This window comes from Odocoileus virginianus, chromosome 23 (assembly GCF_023699985.2).
Source record: "Odocoileus virginianus isolate 20LAN1187 ecotype Illinois chromosome 23, Ovbor_1.2, whole genome shotgun sequence".
Lineage (NCBI taxonomy): Eukaryota > Metazoa > Chordata > Mammalia > Artiodactyla > Cervidae > Odocoileus > Odocoileus virginianus.
The window spans coordinates 12,398,538-12,424,481 of NC_069696.1; the positions used below are offsets into that span (position 1 = coordinate 12,398,538).

General features: G+C 37.0%; 1 protein-coding gene and 1 non-coding gene across 2 annotated transcripts in view; one reads left to right on the top strand and one right to left on the bottom strand.

Moving 5' to 3' along the window:
• SMC1B (structural maintenance of chromosomes 1B) overlaps positions 1 to 25,944 on the bottom strand; it is a 76,046-nt gene that overhangs the window by 35,474 nt on the left and 14,628 nt on the right. The window contains exons 8-12 of the mRNA XM_020888288.2: positions 23,667 to 23,749; positions 22,891 to 23,098; positions 19,679 to 19,864; positions 18,224 to 18,403; positions 6,569 to 6,715 (exon numbers count right to left, since the gene is read on the bottom strand). Coding sequence (XP_020743947.1) covers positions 6,569 to 6,715; positions 18,224 to 18,403; positions 19,679 to 19,864; positions 22,891 to 23,098; positions 23,667 to 23,749 — 804 coding nt within the window. The remainder of the gene's footprint in view (positions 1 to 6,568; positions 6,716 to 18,223; positions 18,404 to 19,678; positions 19,865 to 22,890; positions 23,099 to 23,666; positions 23,750 to 25,944) is intronic.
• TRNAF-GAA (transfer RNA phenylalanine (anticodon GAA)) lies at positions 4,219 to 4,291 on the top strand. The gene has a single exon. It is a non-coding gene; the product is annotated as a tRNA-Phe (tRNA).

Consider the following 25,944-nt stretch of genomic DNA (forward strand, 5'->3'; position numbering starts at 1 on the left):
CGCAAAGAGTCAGACATGACTGAGCAACTTTCACCTTCACGTTCTATTTCACGTAGCAGAACATCTTGAAAACTCACCCATTTTTGCAGTGTGTGTTAGTTTCCCCCCTTTCAAAGGCTGAATAATATTCTATTATATGTATAGGCTATGTTCTGTTCATCTGTTCATCTACTGAACACTTGGGTTGCTTCTATTTTTTGGCTATTGTGAATAATGCTGTTATGAACATGGCTACTACATTATGAATAATACTGTTATTATCTAATACTCTTAACTAGTATTATCCAGATCCTGCTTTCAATTCCTTGGGGTATATACTCAGATGGAGAATTGCTGGATCATTTGATAATTCTATTTTTACTTTCTTGTGAGTGGCCACAGTTTTCCATAGCTGCCTCATTATTTTACATTCCTGGCATCTCTTTTCAATGGGAGATCATTCAACTAACAGTGGCTTGAAAAAACGTGGCTTTATTTTTCTCACACAAAAGCAGTCTACAATGATGCAGTTCCTCAACAATGATATCTAACTTTCAGCTTTTTTTTTTTTTACACTTTTTATTTTGTATTGGGGTATGGTGGGTGGTGGTTTAATTCCTGAGTCATGTCCAACTCTTGCAACCTCATGGACTGTAAGCCCACCAAGTTTCTCTGTCCATCGGATTTCTCAGGCAAGAATACTGGGATGAGTTGCCATTTCCTTCTCTAGGGGATCTTCCAGACCCAGGGATCAAATCCATGGCTCCCACACTGCAGTCAGATTCTTTACCACAGGGAAGCCCATATTGGGCTTTTAACAAACAATGTTGGCTTCCTAATACAATGGCTTTTATACTCAAGCTTGCTCTCTTGATACAAAACTGCTGCTGCACCTCTAGCCCTCTTGACTGCATTCCAGTCAGGAAGGGAAAAATGCAAAAGACAATATGAACATCCCCATTCATATCACCAAAACTGTCACACAGCCTCTATCAGCTACAAGGAAACTTCAGAAATCAAATTTAGTTTTATGATTCTATAATAGATGCAAGCAAGGAAGGAAAGGTTGTGGATAGGTATTAGGCCGGCCAACTACACCAATCCCTGCCACTGTCTAATTTTTCAAATGTTCTACTTTTTTCCTGATCAATCTTGGCAATTTATATTTTTCTGAACATCATCCATACAGATTTTCAATTTTTTAACTATGTAATTATTTGTTTATAAGATTCTCTTAAAATTATTCTAATTTTCTCATTCCTAATCTGTATATGATTACTTCTAACTTTTCTTCCCGTCATTAGAGTTGCAGCATTTATCTATTTTATGAGACTTTCAAAACAACTAGTTTTTAGATTCATTTACCCTTTTCTACTTGAAGTTTTCTATTTAACTGTAGCTTTAAAAATTTTTGTTATTGTTCTGGTTGTTTATTTTGTGGTTCCAATTTCTTAAGGTAATAAATTCCCTTATATTTCATTTTTATTTTTTAATAACATATTTTCCTCTTGATATAGCTTTACTGTATCTCAAAGACTTTGTGTTCACCATTTTTGAGACATTTTGCATTTTTCTTCTTGATTACTTGTTTGATTCCCAAACTATTGACAGGTACATTTCTTAATTTCTATGTAGACAAAAAAAATTTTGGTCACTATTTCTATTTCATTAAATTATGATCAAGATGATCTATAAAAATCTCTAAAAAATTACTGAGGTTTCCATTGTGGACAAGCATATGATCAGTTTTTAGTGTTTCACAGATAATTTAAATAATACCTCAAATTTATTGAGCACGTGTTTTGTAAAGTTTACATTAACCTATTTAATCCTCTTAACAATGCTATGAAATAGTACTATCACTATATCCATTATTATTGATGGGAAAATTAAAACATTAAAGCATTTAAGTAACTTACTCAGAGCCACACTGCTAGTAAGTGTTAGAATCTGGATTTAACCTTACTGATTGAATTACCAATCCCTCTAAATTATTGTTTTTGTCTACTTAGATGTGTCCAATTTTGAAAGACATACATAAGTGAAATGCTTCATTATAATTTCATTTCTGTTAACTAGTCTTGTTTTAAATATTTAGGCACTATGTGCTGCAAAGAGGTTTAAAATGGAGATCTTATTTTTTAATACATAATATCCTTCTTTATTCAATTTACTCAATAAATACTTATTTAAAGCTTACTATATAGTTGAAGATTTTTAACCTTAAAGTTCACATTGTCTGATATTGTCACTCCTGTTCTTTTTTGTTTGCATTTGCCAGGTGCTCATCTGTAATTTTCAACACTCAATTTTAAGACAATTTCTTACAAATGACATTTAGCTGAGTTTTGCCTCTTAAGCTATGATGATCTTGGTCTTTTATAAACACATACATTTTTATTTACGTCTTTATTTTGGCTATACTGGGTCTTCGTCGCTGTGTGCAGGCTTTCTCTAGTTGTGGGGCACGGGCTTCCCACTGAGGTGGCTTTCTCTTGCTGCGGGGCACAGGCCCCAGGGCACAAGCTTTAGTAGTTGCAGCACATGGGCTCAGTAGTGGTGATGCACTGGCTGAGCTGCTCCACAGCAAGTGTGATCGGAATTCCTGGACCAGGGATCAAATCCGTGTCCCCTGCGTTAGCAGGCAGATTCTTAAGCACTGGGCCACCAGGGAAGCCCGACCTTGGTCTTTTAATGGGAAACTTAAATCTACTCATGTTTATGATAATGATTAATAAGCAAAAATTTTATTTCCCCTATCTTACTTTTTATCCTTTATTCTTTTCTTGCATTATTGTTGCTATTAGTGTACTTTTAAACACTCTAGTCCCACCCAACTCCCTCCACCCACCAAGATACAATCTTCAGAATATTCTTCATCTCCTCACAGGTAAGATCTCTGGGACATAGTCATTCCTCTCTCCATCTCTAGTTCCCAGGTTTTGCTGAGTTAGGTTAGCACTGTTCACTCATTACCATTAGGTCTGTTCTAAGGCATGTGCTGCTGAGAGCACTTTCTCCGGTGTGTTTACATGTGGAGCATGTGGATGATGTTGTCTCTGAATCTGCTTATCTGCAGGTTCCTGAAACGTAAATATCCTGGGATGCAGTGCTTCTCCCTCGACTGCCTACAGCTCTTCCTCTAGTCTCAACTAGTTTTACAGTCTGATACAAGCTTGATTTTTTTAATGTATAAGGAATCTTTCTGAACGGGGGTGACGTGTTTTAGCATTGCCTCTAAAACCTATTACTTAGGGAATTACAACTACATCTGTGTTAATGTGTGCCTTTTCTCATTAATCCCACATGGAACTGTGCATGTCCTTTCAAGTGGTAAATTAAGGTGGATCCTCAGTTTAAGACACATTTTCTTTTTTAAAAAATTACTTCTCCTCTGTGCTCCTTTTCCAGTTTCTGAAAATTTTATTATTCTCATACCAAGACTCCTGAGTCTAAGTTTCTATTTTTCTCACTATTTTCTTATCTTTGCAATTTTTCCCCCTCACTGAGATACTATTTCACTTGTCTTCCAGGTTATTAATATGGATCTCAACAATGGCGATCCTATCCTGCAATCCATCTATTGCATTCTAGTTTAGAAACATATATTTTTTTCTTGTGAAAGTCTTCTTGTGTGTGGGATTACAGAGAGGTCAACATTACACTGTATCTCCTTGTGTGTGTTAGTCGCTCAGTCATGTCCGACTCTTTGTGACCCCATGGACTATAGCCACCAGGCTTCTCTGTCCATGGGATTCTCTAGGCAAGAATACGTGAGTGGGTTGCCATTCCCTTCTCCAGGGGATCTTCCCTACCCAGGGATCAAACCCAGACGTCCCACACTGTAGGCAGATTCTTTACCATCTGATCCACCAGGGAAAACTCCGTATCTCTTTACTGCTTCTATTTTTTTTGTTCAAGCGTTGATGGCTCTGAACACCTTAAATGCATTTATGCATTTTTTTGCCTATTTGAGGTTCAGGTCTGGGTATTAAAGCATCCCTAGTAGCAGATGCACCACAGATATTCTCCACGCCCAAAGGAAAGCAAATACAACAGAAAATTGCCAGTGTCCCACTCAGAGATAGAGGAAAAAAATGTCTCTCTGGTCTCCCTAGATTCTCGCAAACTCAGCAATGGGGGGGGGCATAACCTACTAATATTTAGCTTCATGGGGGTTAAGACTAAGCGTATTCACATGGGACAAATATTTAACCTTCCTCCAGGACTCCCCTGGCTTCCCCGGTGGCTTAGATGGTAAAGCGTCTGCCTGAAATGCAGGAGACCCGGGTTCGATCCCTGGGTCGGGAAGATCCCCTGGCGAAGGAAATGGCAACCCACTCCAGTATTGTTGCCTAGAAAATTCCATGGATGGAGGAGCCTGGTAGGCTACAGTCCATGGGATCGCAAATAGTCGGACACGACTGAGCTTTCTCTCTCTCTTTTCTTTCAGGACCCCCCTATGCCCCGATTCTCCTCCCAGCTCTCTTCAAAGATCAAAAGAGAAGCCCTACCTCAGTTTTTCCGGGTGGTTTTCCCCGGAACCCAAGATCTCATTCACACCCATCTCTACACTAGGGTCAGGTGAGACACACACAGGTGGGAACCTAATATAAACATGGACAGGAAACCAGATTCATTCAAGCTGCTACCTTCCTTAAACTCCCCTCGTGCCTAGGCCTAAATTTGTAAAGTCTTTAAAAGTTTAATTTTTGTATACCTTATATCAAAGCATAGTTTGTGGTCTCATATTTATAGAAAAAGATTAAAATTAGCTGAGTAACTTTGCCAGAATACCTCCTTGAATCAAAAATTGATCATTTGTATAAACAAAAGAAGAAAGCTAAATAGGAAAAATAAATAAATAATCTAAAAGCATTATCCTGATTTAGTATCTGTTAAAGTTTACATTTCAAGCAAATTTGTGTGTGGGATTATAATATTCAAATAAATGATACTTTGGGTGGAAGCATTACTGAATTTCTTTTGTCATTTTCAGAAAGAATAATGTCTTCCTGAGCATGACATTGAAATCCAGAAGTTATAAAAGATTAATAAATTTGGTTACATAAAGATTAAAAATATGTGTGTGACAAAACAAAGTTAAATGTCAAACAGATATTTAATAGTAAAAATAAACTTTCGATACACACAACCTGAATTTCAAAAGCATTAGGTTAAATGAAGAAAGCATAAAACAGAAGACTACTACTGTATGATTATTCCATTTATATGAAACTCTAAGCAAGAAAAAGGTACAGTAACAGAAAGCAGACTGAGCTGCCAGGTCCAGAGGTCCTAGAGAGTCCAGGGGAAGGGAATGACTACAAAGGAGCCCAAAGGAATTGTGTGCGCGGGGGGGGGGGGGGGGGGGGTGTTATGGAAATGTTATATACCAGGATTTTGGTGGTAAATACATACACTTGTTAAAACTTACCAAACCGTACACTTAAAATTGGTGACTGTTATTGTATATACATTATACTTCAATATAGCCAACAAAAAAAGCTGAATATAAAGAATATTTACAACATACTTGCTAAGAAGCAATTCGCTTATTATACAAATAATTCTTAAAGTAGCTAATAAGACAAATAGCCTAATAATAAGTTCGCAGAAGAAAAATTAATACAAAAGTAAATAAATAATAAATATATGAGTAAATGCTCAACTTCAGTTAAAGAAATGCATATTCAAACAATTAGATTACATTTTTTTCGTTACCAGATTGGCAAAAATTAAAATATTTGCTAGTATCTAGTGTTGCAATCTAGGGACATATACACTCTACTACAGGTTTTCTTTCAATGGGAATTTAGCACCATCTATCAACTTTTTAAATACACACATCCTCAGATCCAGAAATCCCACATGTAGGAAATCATCTTAGAGATGTAAGTAAAGGTATAATAACAACAAATATTTATATAGTACTTATATTTTTGTCAAGCATTAAGCATTTTATCTCGAATAGCTGATTTAATCTTCAAAGTAACTCTTAAAAGGTTCAAGGTATGAAGGGGATAGGGAACTTGCCCAAGGTCATACTGCTGGTAAGTGGGCAAGTCAGGATTCAAACTCAGACAGTGTGGCTATAGGATTTATACTCTCAGGCACTGCGTTACTTTCTCTTTCCAAAGGAAGTTGAATGCTGCCTCATTTGTAATAACAAAAACCAAAGTGACACTGGTTAAAATCTATATAGTAAAATAGCAGGAAGGACTCATTAAAAAACAAAGTAGCTCTCTATACGTTAAATGAAAACATTGTCCATGTTGTGATACTAAGTAAAAAGTTTGTTGCAAACACAATCAATAGCAAAAGTCTATTATAAAACAAATCAGGAAAATAATACATAGACTTGCATATACAGAGAAAATTTTTGGAGTATATGCATCAAACTATGTGTAACAAATACCACTGAGATATAAGGATGGGCAAGGGAAAGGCTTTTATTTTTTACTTTAATCCATTCTGCATAATTTGACTTCTTTAAACTAAAGGCATGGTACTTTCATTACCTAAGAAATTAGCTCAAAAACACAATTACTCTACTTAGTATTCTACAATTTTTACAACATGGATTTACCTTTAATTCTTGGATTAGTTGGGTCCTCCTGTCTCTTAAATTCTTTAACTCTTTCTCATCCCAGCATCTAGCCTTGGATTTTAAGTCACTTGACCCTCCAGAGATCACTCCAGATTTTAAAAATAATGTTCCATCAAGAGCTACTGTCTGTAAAATTAAAAATATTTTACCTTGGAGAAAGGTACATGAAAAAGATAAAAACAGAATATAACACAACAACTTATACAGCTAAGAATATGTAGTTATGAAAAACTATTTACTGAACTCTATTAATAAGACAACTAGCTTATGAGGGACACCAGCCAACAAACTCTGTTTTGTATTTCAGGCACAAATGAACAGCAATATAAAAAGTTCAAAATAAAATTATGTTAGTTCCAAACATATTCAGTATTGAGAAGAAAAAAAACCAAGAGTATTTGTATTTAATATCTCATACTTTGCATCATATAATACTGTATTTTTTTATATAATACTGTATTTTAAAGACTCTGACATCACATGTCAAAGACATTATTAGAAAACAGCCTTAGTTACTTTAGAATATCAAAAATATCATGTACTCTAAAATGAATATGAAATTGGACCCCAAATTTTAACTGAGTCAAATGTATAAAACGGCTTGAAATTTAGTTTTGCTTTATGGAACAAATGAAAGCAATTCTCAGTGTTTTTAAAATGTTTCTAATTAATTAGTCAAAGCAGAGCAGACAGTCTGTGGAGGACTAAAGCCATGTAATGTAAACTAACTAAGAAAAAAAAAGCCAACAGGAGCCTCATTCATTCCTAGATTCAGACACTCTGTGTGACTGCTGTGTTTGAAACATTCTATACTGGGGACTGGAGTGACCAAAACAGAGTCCAATATGGCACTGACCCTCATGAGTCATTCTAGTAAGGAAAAGAAACATATAAAGGTATCGTTGCAATGTAAAGTATGAGACAACAGAAACAGAGTAATCTGGAAGCATAAAACTGGGGTGTTCCAACTCAGCCTGGAAGGTTTGCAGAAGGCTTCCAGAGGCGATGAAGGTTTTCACTGTGTCTTATCATAGGTATGAGCTAGAATTAGATTAATTAAATTTAACAGAAAACTTAGTTTATTTCTCTTTTGCAATTACAGAGGTAAACATTCCATTGTATGTATGGTGGTTGCATAGTTAACCCACACTCCTGTAATACCGCTCTACCACCCTTAGTATTTTACTTGGATTACCCCTCAGAGGAGACCGGCATTTTATTTTCTGGAAGGCCTTGGGGGCTTCCTTCCCTCCCAGCTGTTACCTTGGCAATGAGTTTCCTCATCAGGTCCGAACTCAGGAAGGACACTAGATCTCTACCAGATACCAACAGAAATGGCATGGAAACTGAACTTCTGTAGGTGGTTTCTGGTCCAGAAGGAAGTTTCCCTGACTAGGAAGCCAGCAGTTACATGATCACCTTACTCCTCTGACCTCTCCATAAAAGCTTCCCTCTCCTGGCACACTTTTCAGTTCAGTTCAGTTACTCAGTTGTGTCCGACTCTTTGTGACCCCATGAATCGCAGCATGCCAGGCCTCCCTGTCCATCACCAACTCCCTGAGTTTACTCAAACTCACATCCATCGAGTCGGTGATGCCATCCAACCATCTCATCCTCTGTCATCCCCTTCTCCTCCTGCCCCCAATCCCTCCCAGCATCAGGGTCTTTCCCAACGAGTCAACTCTTCGCATGAGGTGGCCAAAGTACTGGAGTTTCAGCTTCAGCATCAGTCCTTCCAGTGAACACCTAGGACTGATCTCATTTAGGAAGGACTGGTTGGATCTCCTTGCAGTCCAAGGGACTCTCAAGAGTCTTATCCAACACCACAGTTCAAAAGCATCAATTCTTCAGTGCTCAGCTTTCTTCATAGTGCAACTCTCACATCCATATATGACTACTGGAAAAACTATAGCCTTGACTAGACGGACCTTTGTTGGCAAAGTAATGTCTCTGCTTTTTTATATGCTATCTAGGTTGGTCATAACTTTCCTTCCAAGGAGCGAGCGTCTTTTAACTTCATGGCTGCAGTCACCATCTGCAGTGATTTTGGAGCCCCCCAAAATAAAGTCTGACACTGTTCCTGCTGTTTCCCCATCTATTTGCCATGAAGTGATGGGACCAGATGCCATCATCTTAGTTTTCTGAATGTTGAGCTTTAAGCCAACTTTTTCACTCTCCTCTTTCACTTTCATCAAGAGGCTTTTTAGTTTTTCACTTTCTGCTATAAGAGTGGTGTCATCTGCATATCTGAGGTTATTGATATATCTCCCAGCAATCTTGATTCCAGCTTGTACTTCTTCCAGCCCAGCGTTTCTCATGATGTAGTCTGCATATAAGTTAAATAAGCAGGGTGACAATATACAGCCTTGACATACTCCTTTCCCTATTTGGAACCAGTCTGTTGTTCCATGTCCAGTTCTAACTGTTGCTTCCTCACCTGCATATAGGTTTCTCAAGAGGCAGGTCAGGTGGTCTGGTATTCCCATCTCTTGAAGAATTCTCCAGTTTATTGTGATCCATACAGTCAAAGGTTTTGGCATAGTCAATAAAGCAGAAATAGATGTTTTTCTGGAACTCTCTTGCTTTTTTGATGATCCAGCGGATGTTGGCAATTTGATCTTTGGTTCCTCTGCCTTTTCTAAAACCAGCTTGAACATCTGGAAGTTCACGGTTCACGTATTGCTGAAGCCTTTTAGCTCATGCCATTTCTGCCTGGCAAAGCACACCTATACAGAATGGAAGCTGACTACACAGGCTCCACTGTTCCTCCGCCTTTTGGTTGTTCTCAATAAAGTTTACTTTTACACTCACACTGTATGTCACTAGTGATGTGTCAACTGTCTCTTATTTGACAACCTTCAGTCATCCTGTAGTCCAAGATGACTCCTAGAGCTCTAGCTATTGTGTCTGTATTTCGGGAAAGAAAGGAAAGAGTGAGGCTGCTAGACAGGGCAGATCAGACCTCTTTGTATGTCATCACAGGAAGAATGTGGATCAAAAATGGCTGAGGACTGATGGGGTGTATGGAGGGGCTGGAGATTAGCACTGTCTGACAGCAAACGAGAGAGACGGTGAGATGTGAACTTTAAACAGACCACTCTGGCAACTATATGAAAAATGGACTGACTGGTCCACGTGAAGCCAGAGGTGATGGTATGAAAGCAGCCAATAATATTTAGGGTGAAGAAAGGGGAAAAGATTTTGAGATATATTTAGGTGGTATAATTATAAAAGTATACTGCAGAGGTTATAATTATAAAAGCAACTGCAGAGGTTATAAGGCGATCCATGAGTAAAAACCAGAATTTTATCTGGTTAGAAGAATGGTACTAAGAATGGAGATCAAGATTTAGAAAGAACATGAGTTTAGGTTTATACATAATTTGACATTGTCTGTGGGCTAACGTTTTACCTACTGATAATGTATATCTTGACTATTTCCTAAAAGAAATTCTTTTATAGGTTAAAATAAAATTATTATACTAAATATAAATATACAATAAGACAGCTACAAATAAGAGATAACAAATTAAATAGATAAAAAACAAAAGTATAAATAATTTAGACTATGATGAGAAGTCAATAAATTCAATCAAAAAGTAGAAAAATAAAAATTATTCAATATATTGGGATAATCACCCATTTACGGGGGGAAAAGCTAATATCTACATCTAATAATACATATTAAAGTTAATTCTAGATTAAAATTAAAATATAGATGTGATATCATTAAAAAATGTAGTAAATACATACTTGATCTCATGGTAAAGACCCAATTATACATATATCAACACCTATAAAGGTTAAGAGTAATATAGCTGACTATCAAATACCTGACATATATACCACAACACTCACTAGATCTTTCAAGAGTATGGTTGCCAGACTTAGCAAAGAGGAATACAGGATGTCCAGTTAAATCTGAATTTCCGATAAACAACAAGTAACTTTTAAATTTATGTCCAAATATTTGATCTAGCAACTCTACTCTATAGAACATGTAAGGGATGGTTTTCATATTCCTTTATTTGGGGGGGGTCTTATTTGGGGGGGTCCACCACGTGGCATGTGGGATCTCAGTTCCCCACCAGGGATTGAACCCATGTCCCCTGCACTGGAAGTGTGGAGTCTTAACCACTGGACCACAAGGGAAGTCCCAATTTTCCTTTTTGAGCTCTATTTTCCAAACTGAACATTTATTAACTTGTTTTTTGAATGTGTAAAAGTCAAATGTGACACACACACAAAAATCCGTGGGCTGGCTTGTCAAGAAGAGAGAGAAGTGTATCAAGAACTTTGAACTAAGAATCTGTCATAAGACACATGCTGCTGTTCTATGCCAGCTCTCTCTTTCCAGGCATCACACTTGGCCAAGTCAACTTCTCCTCTTAGGGCAGAGTACTCACAATTTTCTGAGATTCTTTTTACTTTATTACTTTGTTGGCTGCTGCTGTCATTACTGTAACTATTTATCATATTGTGCTTGACATAATGCATATATGCTATTCAATTCTGTTTGCACCCCATGGGTAAATATGACTTCCATCTTATAGACTGGGGCTTACAGATATAAAGAAGCTTGCCTAAAGCCATCTGTTGTTGTTTAGTTGCGAAGTCATGTCCAACTCTTTGCCACCCCATGGACTGCAGCACTCCAGGCTTTTCTGTCCTTCACTATGCTTTTCTGTCCTTCACTATCTCTTGGAGTTTGCTCAAATTCATGTCCATAGAGTCAGTGATGCTAGCTAACCATCTCATCCTCTGCTGCCCTCTTATTTTGCCTTCAATCTTTCCCAGCATCAAGGTCTTTTCCAGTGAGTCGGATCTTCACGTCACATGGCCGAAGTACTGGAGCTTCAACTTCAGCATCAGTCTTTCCAAAGAATATTCAGGGTCCATTTCCTTTAGGATTGACTGGTTTGATCTCCTTGCTGTCCAAGGGACTCTCAAAAGTCTTCTCTAGTACAATTCAGCTCAGTCGTGTCCAATTCTTTGTGACCCCATGAATCGCAGCACGCCGGGCCTCCCTGTCCATCACCAACTCCCTGAGTTTACTCAAACTCATGCCCGTCGAGTCGGTGATGCCATCCAACCATCTCATCCTCTGTCATCCCCTTCTCCTCCTGCCCCCAATTCCTCCCAGCATCAGGGTCTTTTCCAATGAGTCAACTCTTCGCATGAGGTGGCCAAAGTACTGGAGTTTCAGCTTCAGCATCAGTCCTTCCAATGAACACCCAGGACTGATCTCCTTCAGGATGGACTGGTTGGATCTCCTTGCAGTCCAAGGGACTCTCAAGAGTCTTCTCCAACACCACAGTTCAAAAGCATCAATTTTTCGGTGCTCAGCTTTCTTCACAGTCCAACTCTCACATCCATATATGACCACTGGAAAAATCACAGCCTTGACCAGATGGACCTTTGGTGGCAAAGTAATGTCTCTGCTTTTTTATATGCTATCTAGGTTGGCCATAACTTTCCTTCCAAGGAGTGAGCGTCTTTTAACTTCATGGCTGCAGTCACCATCTGCAGTGATTTTGGAGCCCAAAAAAACAAAGTCTGACACTGTTTCCGCTGTCTCCCCATCTATTTGCCATGAGGTGATGGGACCAGATGCCATCATCTTAGTTTTCTGAATGTTGAGCTTTAAGCCAACTCTAGCACAATTAGAAAGCATCAATTCTTCGGTGCTCAGTCTTCTTTATGGTCCAACTCTCACATCCATTCCTTGGTAGCTCAGCTGGTAAAGAATCCATCTGCAATGCAGGAGACCCCAGTTCAATTCCTGGGTCAGGAAGATCTGCTGGAGAAGGGATAGGCTACCTACTCCAGTATTCTTGGGCTTACCTGGTGGCTCAGCTGGTAAAGAATCTGCCTGCAATGTGGGAGACCTGGGTTTGATCCCTGTGTTGGGAAGTTGCCCTGGAGAAGGGAAAGGCTACCCAGTCCAGTACTGTGACCTAGAGAATTTCATGGACTATTCCATGGGGTTGCAAAGAGTTGGATATGACTGAGCAACTTTCACTTTCACTCAAACCCACAGTATATGGACCTTTGTCAGCAAAGTGACATCTCTGCTTTTCAATATTCTGTCTAGGTTTGTCATAGCTTTCCTTCCAAGGAGCAAGTCTTTTAATTTCATGACTGCAGTCACTATCCACAGTGACTTTGGAGCTCAGGAAAATAGAATCTGTCACTGCTTCTACTTTTTCCCTTCTTTCTGCCATGTGATGGGACTGATGCCATGATCTTCGTTTTTTGAATGCTGAGTTTTAAGCCAGCTTTTTTACTCTCCTCTTTCACTTTCATCAAGAGGCTCTTCAGTTCCTCTTCACTTTCTGCTATCGGAGTGGTATCATCTGCAAATCTGAAGTTGATATTTCTCCTGGCAATCTTGATTCCAGCTTATGGTTCATCCAGCCTGGCATTTCACATGATGTACTCTGTACAAAGCTAAATAAACAGAGTGACAATATACAGCCTCAACATACTCCTTTCCCACAACTGAACCAGTCAGTTGTTCCACGTAAAGTTTGTTTTTTTTTTTCCCCCACGTAAGGTTTTAACTGTTGCTTCTTGACGTGCATACAGGTTTTTCAGGAGACAGGTAAGGAGGTCTGGTATTCTCGTCTCTTTAAGACAGGGACTAAAATCCCTAAATCAAAAGTTGATCAAACATCTATGTCCATGCTCTTAACAATCACCATGTTATAGACCTCCTTTAATTCTAAAAATGAAATAGGCAGCAATTCATAAAATTATAGGGCTTTTAAAAATAGTTTCTAGGTTTATTAAAATGTTTACTTAAAAAGTAAACTTAGTATCAAATAACCTATTTTCATTTGATTGACAGTCAAAGCTATTCCGGAAGGATTACAATTTCTATTTCTAGCCTGCAAATTCCTTAATTTATAGTTTACAATGGTTGCTCAGTGCAGTAATCCTATGCCTATTTGGGGGGTTGCATTCCCAAAAAAAATACCTTGGATGGTACAACTGGGATCTCATATAAAATAAGGAGTTGGAGGAATTTTTAAATATTAGTAGCATTAAATAAACGTTCCAGAGAGCCCAGCTTAGGAAAAGGAGGATTTCTTGGCATTAAAAATTTATTCTGAGGTATATCTGATCATTCCACTGAACCAAATTCAACTGTTTGAAGAAATTCTGTTTCAGTGTTATAAGCTGCTAAAGCAGATCCTCTACAACTTTTGTGTTATACAGGCTATACGTATTTTTAAGCTGTCTTTCACAGGTATGGAAAATAATATACTTTAAGATTTCATTTTATTTTTGAATGGGTAAGATATTCACATAGTTCAAACTCCAAAAGATACAGGGCACAGAGTAAAAAATTCCCCTGGCACTGCTAGCCCACACCATCCAGTTACCCTCCCCAGAGATAATCAACGCTGTCAATTTCTTACGTATTCTTCCAGAAATATTTTTGCATAAACAAATACACATCTCCTTTCCTCATGTTTTACACAAATGGTAACATAATAAACACAAGTCTACTTACTACTATTTTAAAACTGACTATATCTTGGAGTAGTCATGTACAGATTTAAGAGCTGGACTATAAAGAAAGCAGATTGCTGAAGAATTGATGCTTTTTAACTGTGGTGTTGGAGAAGACTCTTGAGAGTCTCTTAGACAGCAAGGAGATCCAACCAGTCCATCCTAAAGGAAATCAGTCCTAAATATTCATTGGAAGGACTGATACTGAAGCTCCAATACTTTGGCCACCTGATGTGAAGAACTGACTCATCTGAAAAGACCCTGATACTGGGAAAGATTGAAGGCAGGAGGAGAAGGGGACAGAGAGGATGAGATGGCTGGATGGCATCATCGACTCAATGGACATGAGTTTGAGCAAACCCTGGGAGTTAGTGATGGACAGGGAGGCCTGGCATGCTGCAGTCCATGGGGTCGCAAAGAGTCAGACACAACAGAGCAAATGAACTGAACTGACATCTTGGAGATTTTCTGACACTTGTACATAAAGAGTTTAATTCCCTCTATTTAATACTATATATAGTGTCCCATTTTATAAGTGCATTATAATTTTACTGAACAGTCTTAAGCAAATTGTTTCCAAATTTCTTGCTACAGACAATGGTTCAATAACTAAATCTTGTATGTATATCATTTTATACATATATGAGTTTATGTGTATGTAAAGTTCTGAAGAAGTACAACTGCTAGACTTGCCCTTCAGAGATGGCACAAATTTACATGCCTAGAGCAGTGAACCCAAGGGTCTCTTTCCCCATAAAGTGTTACCAAACTTTGATGTTGATCAATTTAACAAGTGAAAACAGTATTTCGGTGTAGTTTTAATGGGAATTTCCCATATTTTAAGTGAAGGTGAGTTTTCATATTTAATAGCAATTATATTTCCTTTTATGAACCTAAGTTTGCTCCTCTCCTTTGTCTATTTTTCAATTTTATTTCTGTTCTTTACCTGATTGATTTGTAGCAAATTTTCTTTTTTGAGTAGAAAATATTTTCTCTGGTTTGCTATGTCTTTTGATTTTGCTTATAATGGTCTCTTCTATGCAGAAATGTTTATGCTTATGTAAATTTACCCATAGCCATTAATAATGGCTAACCACTCCAGTATTCTTCCCAGGAGAATGCCATGGACAGGAGCCTGGCAGGCTACAGTCCATGGGGTCAAAAAGAGTTGGATATGACTAAGTGACTAACACTTTCACTTTTCACCCACGTTTTTAGCCTTGGGGTTGGCTTTTTTTATTTTTGGTCATATTGGAAAGGGCTTACTATCTCTGAGATTAAGAAAAAATTTTCCCATAGTTTCTCTTGGTACCTTAACAGTTTTATTTTTTAACATCTACAGTTCTAATCCAGGAATATACTGATACAAGGTATAAAGTATAGATTCAACCATATTTTATTCCAGATGATGCCCAGTTTTTTCAACCTACTGTACCCTGCATTTTTATTCTCTCTTGTTTAATGTATTTAATTTTTGGAAAAATGATGTTTTCACAGATTACCAGTTAGTTAATGACATTTTTCTGGGTCTGCTTTTTGCTACATCATATTAGAAGGGTAAAGCATAAATGAAAGTGAAACTCACTCAGTTGTGTCTGACTCTTTGCGACCTCATGGACTGTAGTCCATGGAATTCTCTAGGCCAGAATACTGGAGTGGATAGCCTTTCCCTTCTCCAGTGGATCTTCCCGACCCAGGGATTGAACCCAGGTCTCCTGCACTGCAGGCAGATTCTTTACCAGCTGAGCCACAAAGGAAGTCCAAGAATACTGGAGTGGGTAGCCTATCCCTTCTCCAGTGGATTTTCCTAACCCAGGAATCAAACTGGGGTCTCCTGCATTGCAGGCAGATTCTTTACCAACTGAGCTGTTAGGGAAGCCCAAAGCATAAACAGACATTTCTATATATGATTTAGAGAAATAACCATCCAGTCTATGGGAAAAGGAAGCAAATGATTGTTGTTTCTTTGCTTAAGGGAAATGGAGGAAATAATCACATGTATTGAAAGAGACTCTAGATTTTAAAATCCTGTTCCATAAATTTTTAAAATATTTTAAGATTGAGTTATAAATATCTTAATGACTAAACTACAGCTAGCAAAATCACTGTAATTTATATTATTATATAGTTTACATATACTATATGTAGTTTATAAACTAACAAAAATATAATTTTGTGATGTAACTTGCAATGTTTGAACAAAGAAAATTTTAAACCACATTATCAAGTCAATGGAAAGACATCAAGTCCATGGAAAACAAAAAGCACAAATTATAAACCTGAGATGATTTCTGTGAAAATATGACATCTATCCAAATGTCTCCTGCATCCTAAAACACAGAGAATATTCTTCAAGTGGAATAAAAATAATGGGAAGAAGAGTCCCTGGAATATACTTCAAGATAAAAATATGATATATAAAGCTGATTAAAACTTTGAAATAACAAAAAGAACAAAATATAGCTTAAAGGGGTAAGGCATATTACTATGAACAAGAATATAAACTATAAATACATGGTGAACGAAGGAAGAGTTAAACACAGTCTTATCTTTATGTGACTTCTTTAAATTCACCACACAAATCTTCAAAAACCAATTTTACAAATACACAAAAGTCAACTTTAGTATAGTTAATAAGGTAGCAAAGTAAGGAAGATATCTTAGTAGCTCACTTATTACACCTGCTTAAACTTAATATAGAGAAATCAATGACAGAGATCACATTAATATTATTATAGCTACAACTACTAAAGTGTATGAGAAGTTAATCATATAAGACAAGTCAATACATTTAATGCTGGAAATTCCTATCTTTCATAAGAATAGCCTGCGTTGTGTTAATTTGTGATTCTGGACATTTCACATCAAATGTGTAAACTGACTAGTAAATACAAAATGACTATCACTTTTTTGAGAGCTATTTCCTGGGCACTATAAAAGCATTTTGCATGTTATTACTTATTTAATCCTATAACTCTATGAAATAAGTACTGTTATTTCTGCCACTTTAGATGAACAAACTAAAAGGTTTAGAAACTTGCCTAAATTAACATAATTAATTACTAAGTCGTATCACTGGCCTTTTTTTTTTGCAAGTCGCTCAGTCATGTCCGACTCCTTGCAACCCCATGCACTATACAGTCCATGGAATTCTCTAGGCCAGAATACTGGAGTGGGTAGCCTTTTGCTTCTCCTGTGGATCTTCCCGACCCAGGAAACTTCCCAGCCCAGGGATCAAACTCAGGTCTCCTGCACTGCAGGTCGATTCTTTACCAGCTGAGCCACAACGGAAGCCTAAGAATACTGGAGTGGGGAGACTATCCCTTCTCCAGGGGATCTTCCTGACCCAGGAATCGACTGGGGTCTCCTGCATCACAGGCAGATTCTTTACCAGCTATCAGGTATCTTTACCAGCTATCAGGTTCTTTACCAGCTATCAGGGAACTGGTTAACTGGTTTTACTTCATAGTTAATGCCCTTAGGCACTACGTTATCACAAAGTAGTTTTTTAAAAAGGACTATATCAGATAATTTGAATAATTTTACACTGTTTAATTAAATACAAACTCTGTTTCAACTAAGAGGAAAACAGTATTTTATTTTTAAAATCTAAATTATTTGAGAGACTAATATTTAGTAACCTCATTTCAACTGTGCTATTTCTATATAACTTCAAATGTGTTAAAACCTTGAATGTGTAAAAGGACAGTTAGTAGCTTCATTAAACTATAGAAGAATAACCGAGAATGTAAAATAAGCACCTAAATTCTTTCCTGGTATTCAGAAATGTATGTATTATATATGTAAATACAGGGAAAATCTGATATCCAACAGGGACATTTATTGTATATATAGTTAAAAAATTAACAGCTTTAGGATGTCACTACAATAAATCTAACTTCCAAAATATGATTTCTGATTTGGAGAAATATTAGAGAAATTAATTTTTTGAATACTTAACATTATAAAAACTACTGCAGCCATGAACATCTTAGGTTGTTAGTCTTCCTCACATAGGAGAACATGTGAAAGCATATATAAATATTTGAATATGCAATATGTTAGTCTTACAAATACTGCTTTAAATTATCCAAAGCTGCAATTTAAATCTCTTACTTTCCGTCTTTCAGGTCCAGCGAAGGCAATATGCCTTGCTTCTTCCAGAGTCTCACAGACAAGGCCATTTCCACACACAAACTGAATTACTTTCTTCAGCTGAGGAAACTGAGTCTTTATGACATCAATCACCATTTTACAGCCTTTAATCTCCCTTAATCTTTCATTGATTGGTTTGATCTAAAAGGTTTAAAAAATACTTGATATATATTAGGTATATTAAAATATAAACCAAATACTCAGTACATTCTTTTTCACAGATCATATATAAACATGACAGTAAGGGATGAGTAGCATGCACTTATACACAATAAAAGTTTGATGAGAACCCTGATGAACAAATACCCCTGGCTTCATTTAATATTTTTTAAAAATACACTTCATTAAATGTCAGAAGATATAATTTCCAGATTAAATTTTATCACTAACTAGTTGGAATTAAGCAATGACTGAGAAACCCTTCCTGCTCTCAAAATCATAAAATCTAGTGGGAGAAAATACTTATTTATATACTTTCAAAAGAGTGGCACAATAGTATGGAACTCAGAAAACCATTTTAGGCTTAAATATCAGGAAAGCTTGTAGATCCCCTTTGACATGATTTAAGCTGGGTTGATAAGGAGATCAAAAGTTATTTGCAATGTGCTACTGAAAACCAGCAAGTATAGTTTCATTTTCATAAAACAAAAACCCTATATATAACCAAAATATGTGTGCACATATAAATATTATGTAAATCTTAGATACTCTTAAGACCTTTCAATACATACCTCAAAGCTCAAAATTTAGCTTGCTCCACCAATAGCTGACACATATTTACTGGACCACACATTTACAACTGAAACTTTGAGTTAGCATTTCACTACAGAACATACGTTTCATCCTTCTCCAACATACTATGCTATAGGAGAAAATAAATTGCTGGCTAGTGTACACTGCTAGAGCAATGTGCTCAAAATCATAAAAGTAAATTATGGCAAAACTAGATTAGGAAGAAATGATATGAAGGCAAGAAAGACAGCTGCTGCTGCTGCAAAGTCACTTCAGTCGTGTCCGACTCTGTGTGACCCCACAGACGGCAGCCCACCAGGCTCTGCTGTCCCTGGGATTCTCCGGGCAAGAATACTGGAGTGGGTTGCCATTTCCTTCTCCAGTGAATGAAAGTGAAAGTGAAGTCGCTCAGTCGTGTCGGACTCTTCACGACCCCATGGATTGCAGCCTACCAGGCTCCTACGCCCATGGGAGTTTCCAGGCAAGGGTACCAGAGTGGGTTGCCATCACCTTCTCTGGATATTATTCTTTGCCTGTCAATATATTTACACCAGCCATTTGAATGACTAACTGGCATCCAATCAATAACTTTGTAAATTACTACCATAGTCTCAGGCAATAAAGACATACTTTAAAAGACAGAATTTTATCACTACTAAATACTAAGGATTACAAATTTCTTACATCAAGGTAATCTAGTGCAAGGAATGTCTCAGGTTCAGCTCTTTCCTCCTTCAGAAATCGAATACAATCTTTTGCTACCTTTTCAGAGGCTACAACAATGGCAACCATGTACCGACCAAAAAGTTTAGTAACAGCCAGCTGGTATTTCTTATGAATAGGATGACACAGGTCAAGTAGTCTTCCAAACTTAGCAGGTTTCAAAAAGGAGAAAAAAACAAACACATTAATGAGAAACATAATTCATCATTTTTTAATGGAACAAAGCAGCACAGACCAAAACTAATTTTACAAAATTATAAACATCATAATTTAACAGTATCAAATGGAAAATAGAAATAAATTTCTGGTAGCTCAAACAGTAAAGAATCCTCCTGCAATGTGGGAGACCTGGTTTTGATCCCTGGGTTGGGAAGACTCCCTAGAGGAGGGCATGGCAATCCACTTCAGTAGTATTGCCTGGAGAATCCCCATGGACAGAGGAACCTGGTGGGCTACGGTCCATGGGGTCGCAGAGAGTCAGACACAACTGAGATACTAAGTACAATACAGCACATGAGATATGTCAGGTGTGTCATATTTCATTTAACAAGAAACTAGTAAGGAGAGACTAGTCATACCAAGGTATTAAAATATTTTACAAAGCTAGTAATTAAACAGTATTCATTCATGACCTTATTTATTAAGTAAGAATCTGTGAGGCATCTACTGCATGCAGGTACTGAGCCAGACACTGGGTAAACATGCCTGAACAAAAGAGATCCTCTCTAACCTCACAGAGCTTTCAGATTAGTAGGTGAAGAAAATAATCAATAATTGTATGCATATACAAAGTAGAGTTAAAATAGACACTGTGACTAAGCACAGAGTGCTCTGAGAATATATAACAGGGACCAGGCTGACCTGCAAGCCAGAGATGGCTTCCCGCAGAGAAGTGTTTTTGAGGATCAGACTGAAGTTCAAAAAGTCTAGAAAACATCAGAATGCCAGCCGTCCTGTATCAATGCTCCCTAGCATTGTATTGTGTCAATGTATTGAATGCTCTCGCAGATTCAATTTTACATCTTTAGACTCTTCATTTGCTAGGTTCTACATCAGAAATACCAATTTCTTTATGATAGATCATCACTGTCTTTAATATTTATTATCTTGTTTTTTCTTCTCAATTCAGTTATGATTAACTCAAATCTGACTTCTAGGTCAGTAATTTGATTTTCACCTCTGTAACCCACTTCTTGCTATTTGCAATTTATTAGTTCAGTAATGTTTGTTCTTGATTTGTTTTCTTAGCTGTACAGTTTTTTATTCTAACTCATAATTGAATTTGATTTTGTGAATTCAAGCTGTTATTAAATTGTCTAAGCACAAAAAACTTATGGGGGATTTTGTTCTGTAACTTTCTTCCACAAGGCTATTTGACTTCTAAATGCCTTTTTTTTCTTTTAATATATGTACCTATGCGACTTCACTTTCACTTTTCACTTTCATGCACTGGAGAAGGAAATGGCAACCCACTCCAGTGTTCTTGCCTGGAAAATCCCAGGGACGGCAGAGCCTGGTGGGCTGCCATCTGTGGGGTCGCACAGAGTCGGACACGACTGAAGCGACTTAGCAGCAGCAGCAGCATGCTGCCATACAGCTTCTCTTCACCTTTCCTGTATTTAATGTGGGCAGCTCTGTGTAAACCTTTCATTTTCTGTGATGGATAATTTTTTTTGATTGTCTCACTTAAAACTGAGATGGTAAGCAACAAATGATGGACCAAGTATTTTCTGTTCTATATTCTAAGAATTTTCTGATTGCCCATCACCCAAAGACTTGAACTGGAGTGGGTTACCATACCCTCCTCCAGGGGATCTTCCTGACCCAGGAATCAAATCGGGGTCTCTTACACTGCATGAAGATTCTTTACCAGGTGAGCTACCAGGGATGCCCAAGAGCTTGAAAAGTGAGGGTAAATAAGAGCTGTGCTAAAGCTATGCACATATTTTACTTGAATAACTGAGTTTTGTTCTTTCTTCAATTAATATCCCATACTAAGGTTTTTCTTCTTGGGGGAAAGAGAACAAATCCCGTTTTGGGGGAGAGGGCTTTGAACTGGCTTCTCAATTTAATGAAGAGCTCCAGAGCCTCCACTTCCATCTAAGAGCAGCAGAGGTCCATATTCTCTGATTCAATTTGAGTGCTAGTTTTTTACTCAGAAGGAAACAAACAAAAGTTTGCTTCTTGCAAGATTAAGGGATACTAAGTGAGAATTCTCAGGAATTAATCAATTTATCAGTTTGCCTCCTGCAGAATTAAGAATTAGCAATGCTATATTTTAATCTTTAAAAAGAAATCCTGGACTATTACTATTTTCTGAAGGTTAATAGAGCATGATGTATGAGCCCCTTTCCTCTTTTGGCTGTTGAACTAGTTTTTCACTAGTGTTTGTGATTTTCCTTGGTATTGGGGTAAGAATTCTGTGACCCACCCTTATTCTTCTATCACTATCTAGAAACTAAGACTAACACTTAAGAGTCAGAAAGGCAAAAAGGATGCTATAAAGGAAATGAAGATGGGTGACCAGAGAAATAGGAAAACCAACAGTGTGGTATCAAGGAGGCCAACAAACAAGTGTTTCAAAAAGTGCAAGTGGTTAACAGTGTCAAATGCTGAAAAAGAAGGCTGCCATGAAACAAGGAGCACACAGTGTACACTGCTGTTCATGACAAGGGAGTGAGATGACAGACCCCAATAACAAAAGAAATAATTCTATGAAGTGGACACCTCACATAACACGTTAGATATTGCTGCACTGCGGCTAATGAAATAAACTAGTAATACTGGATGGACAGTCAGATTTAAATAAAAATTCACTGTTCAAAAGTATGCCAACAATATCCACTGAAGAAAGTACTTTTTAAAAAAAACTGAAGTCATGAAGAAAATGAGGTTTGAGGCTATGTGTCTACAAGGCAACAGACTATTTCATATACCCATATCCTTTGGGGATATCTGGACTTTCTGGGTAATGTGTTCATATCAATGTTTCTCCCCAATAATTACTTACCTATAGACATTACTGGGGATTATATACATTTTACTGCAGTAACTATTATGCCTTAAATATAAATAATAAAACACAAAATTTATAGGTTTCTGAAATATTACCTCCTAATAATTTCAAATTTTTAATCACAAATAAGAAAGCTTAGTCTTTTTATTTCAATTACCACTGAATCTGGGTAAAGTCTCTTAAGGTGTTCCAGAATCTCTGCTCTCTTTTGCTGACGTTTTCCTTCATGGGTATCAATTCCAGCATTCTGCAATTCACTTCTAATAAGATTCAGCTCTTCATTAACTTCAGACATTCTTGATTTTGTTTTTTCTATTTCATTCACTAAGTTTTCCTCCTGCTCTTTTTTTTCTTTCAAGCAATTCCTATATGACAATAACAATACATTATACAGCAAAAAGAAAAACTAAAATTTAAGAAGTGCAATACACTCTAGCCTGGCATCACAGGGGAATGGGATAGTGCTCTATCAATTTCAAATGGTGAAAAATGCAATATAATAAACCTAGCACCAAATATGAGCAAAAGATATTTTAATCATTCTTGAGTCAAAAGATACATATTTATGGATTCTGAGAAGAATAGATCACTCACTATAACCAGAGCAATCATCATGAGCTTAACAGTAAATAAATATCAATTAAAAAGAAATTTTTACTGATAGAATACTTAAGCGCTGATAGTTTTCATGACATACTTTTAATATAAAATATCAATACCAAAGGAAAGTTTTAAGTTTCACCACTGTTACATATTTATATTTTCAAAATCTCAACCTTAAGTGGTTAATTATAGTTTTTAAATATTTACAATGAAATAAAAAAACAATGGGAGAGTGAGAACATTATGATACAGGGGAAGCATTCACCACAAATATACAAGACCCTTGAGATACAAGAAAGCTGCAATCAATTTTTTTTTTACTATACCTACGTGCATGTTTTTATATACTCCTCCAACTTCTCTATTCGCTTTTTATGATCTTCTATTTGTTCCTTTATTTGTTTTATATTTTCCTAAAATAGGAAATGAAATCTGAAATCAATTATAGTAACTCCAAACAAATAAGTTTTTCACTAGATGCCTAGAACCTATAATAGCATGCATGTGTGCATGCTAACTCACTTCAGTCATGTCCAATTCTTTTGTGACCCTATGGACCTTAGCCAACCAGGGTCCTCTGTCCATAGGATTCTCTAGGTAGGAATACTGAAGTGGGCTGCCATGCCCTCTTCCAGGAGATCTTTCTCACCCAGAGATCGAACCCACGTTCTCCTGCAGCTCCTGCCCTGCAGGCAGATTCTTTATTGCTGAGCCACTGGGGAAGCCTATAATAGCATAAGGTGTTCTAAATTTGAAATATACATATATTGTTCTAAATTTGAAATATATAGATAACCATATGAAAATTCTCAGGAGAGCAAATTTTAATTTTGAAAAGTCAGTATGGTAAAGAGTTCTGAGGTTTCAGGAATCAAGGTTTAAATCCTGGCTCCATCATTTACTAGATATCTATCTTCAGCAAGTTTACTCTGGTAACTTCAAATCCCATGGGGATTATTTTCAAATATCTATATACAGTCATATCTGTCTCTCAAACTAACTCATTCAATAAATATTTATTCACAGCCTACCATGTGCCAGAAACTACAGATACTATAATGAACAAGACAGAGTCTCTGCTCTCAAGGACTAAGGTTTGGTGGGAGAAACAGACAAGTAATTCCACTAGAGTGGCTCAATACTGTAACTGTATAGGAATCTAAAAGGCGACTACAGGTTCGTGGAAGGAGAACTTCACAAGTCTTGCTCCGTTCACTTTATCACTAAGTCCAAGGATTGTGGTAGTCTCTAATTTGTTTATCTTTAACCTTTTCCCTGTCTAATTTATCCTGTGCATTACAGCAAGATTAATCTTACTCCTTTACTAAGTGATCTAGAACCAGGAGTTGCCACAAAGCAAGTCACAATAAATTTAAGAAAACTAAAACATATCAAGCATGTTTTCTGACCACAACCGAGAATAGAAATCAAACAGAAGGAAAAAACTGTCAAAAAAACAAACATGTGGAGACTAAACAATTATTATTAAACAACCAATGGATCACTGAAGAAATCAAAGAAATTTTAAAAAAATAACTAGAGACAAAATACAATGATCCAAAACCTATGGAATGTAGCAAAAATAGTCCTAAGAGGGGAGCTTATAGTGATTTAAGCTGAGGTAGCAGTTCAAAATGGCAACCCACTCCAGTATTCTTGCCTGGAGAATCCCAGGGATGGCGGAGCCTTGTGGGCTGCCATCTATGGGGTCGCACAGAGTCGGACATGACTGAAGCGACTTGGCAGCAGCTCTGAATGGGAGATGCTTGCAAACAATGTATGTGGTAAGCGGTTAACATCCAAAATGTACAAAGAACTCATACAACTCAACCTAAAAACAAGAACTAATTAAAAAATGGGCAGGCTATCTGAATAGACATTTTTCCAAGGAAGACATACAGATAGCAGGTGCACGAAAAGATGCTCAACATCATCAGAGAAATCCAAGTCAAAATCACAATGAGATATCATCTCACCCCTATTAGAATGGCTGTTATCAAGAAGACAAGTATTGGCAAGGATGTGGAGAAAGGTGAACTTTCATGCACTACTGGTGGGAATGTAAATTGGTGCAGCTACTATGTAAAACAGTATGGCGATTCCTCACAAAATAAAAATAGAACTACCATGTGATCCAGCAATACTAATCCTAGATATTTTAGTGAAGAAAAGAAAGGAGTTATTAGAAAAGATATGCACTCCCATGTTCACTGCAGTATTATTTACAATAGTCAAGATATGAAAGCAACCTAAATGTCCATCGATAGATGAATGGATAAAGAAGGATGTGGTATATATACAATGGAATATTACTCAGCCATAAAAAAGACAGACAAAAAGACCAAAAAAAAAAGATATTGTACAAATGAAGAAATCAAAGTTCAAAGGAGTGAAATGATTTAGCTATACCAACACAGTCAGTGACAGGACAAGACTGGATGGAAGCCAAGTCTCTCTTACTCTAAGGAAGAATAGTATAATGCTGTCTTGATGGTTACCTCACATGTAGACTATTAAGCTCCTCTTGGTCTATGTCCTTAATGTTTCCAAATGACCTTTCACCTATGCTATTCATTTTTTTTTTTTTCCCTTTAGTTATACTCCTCCT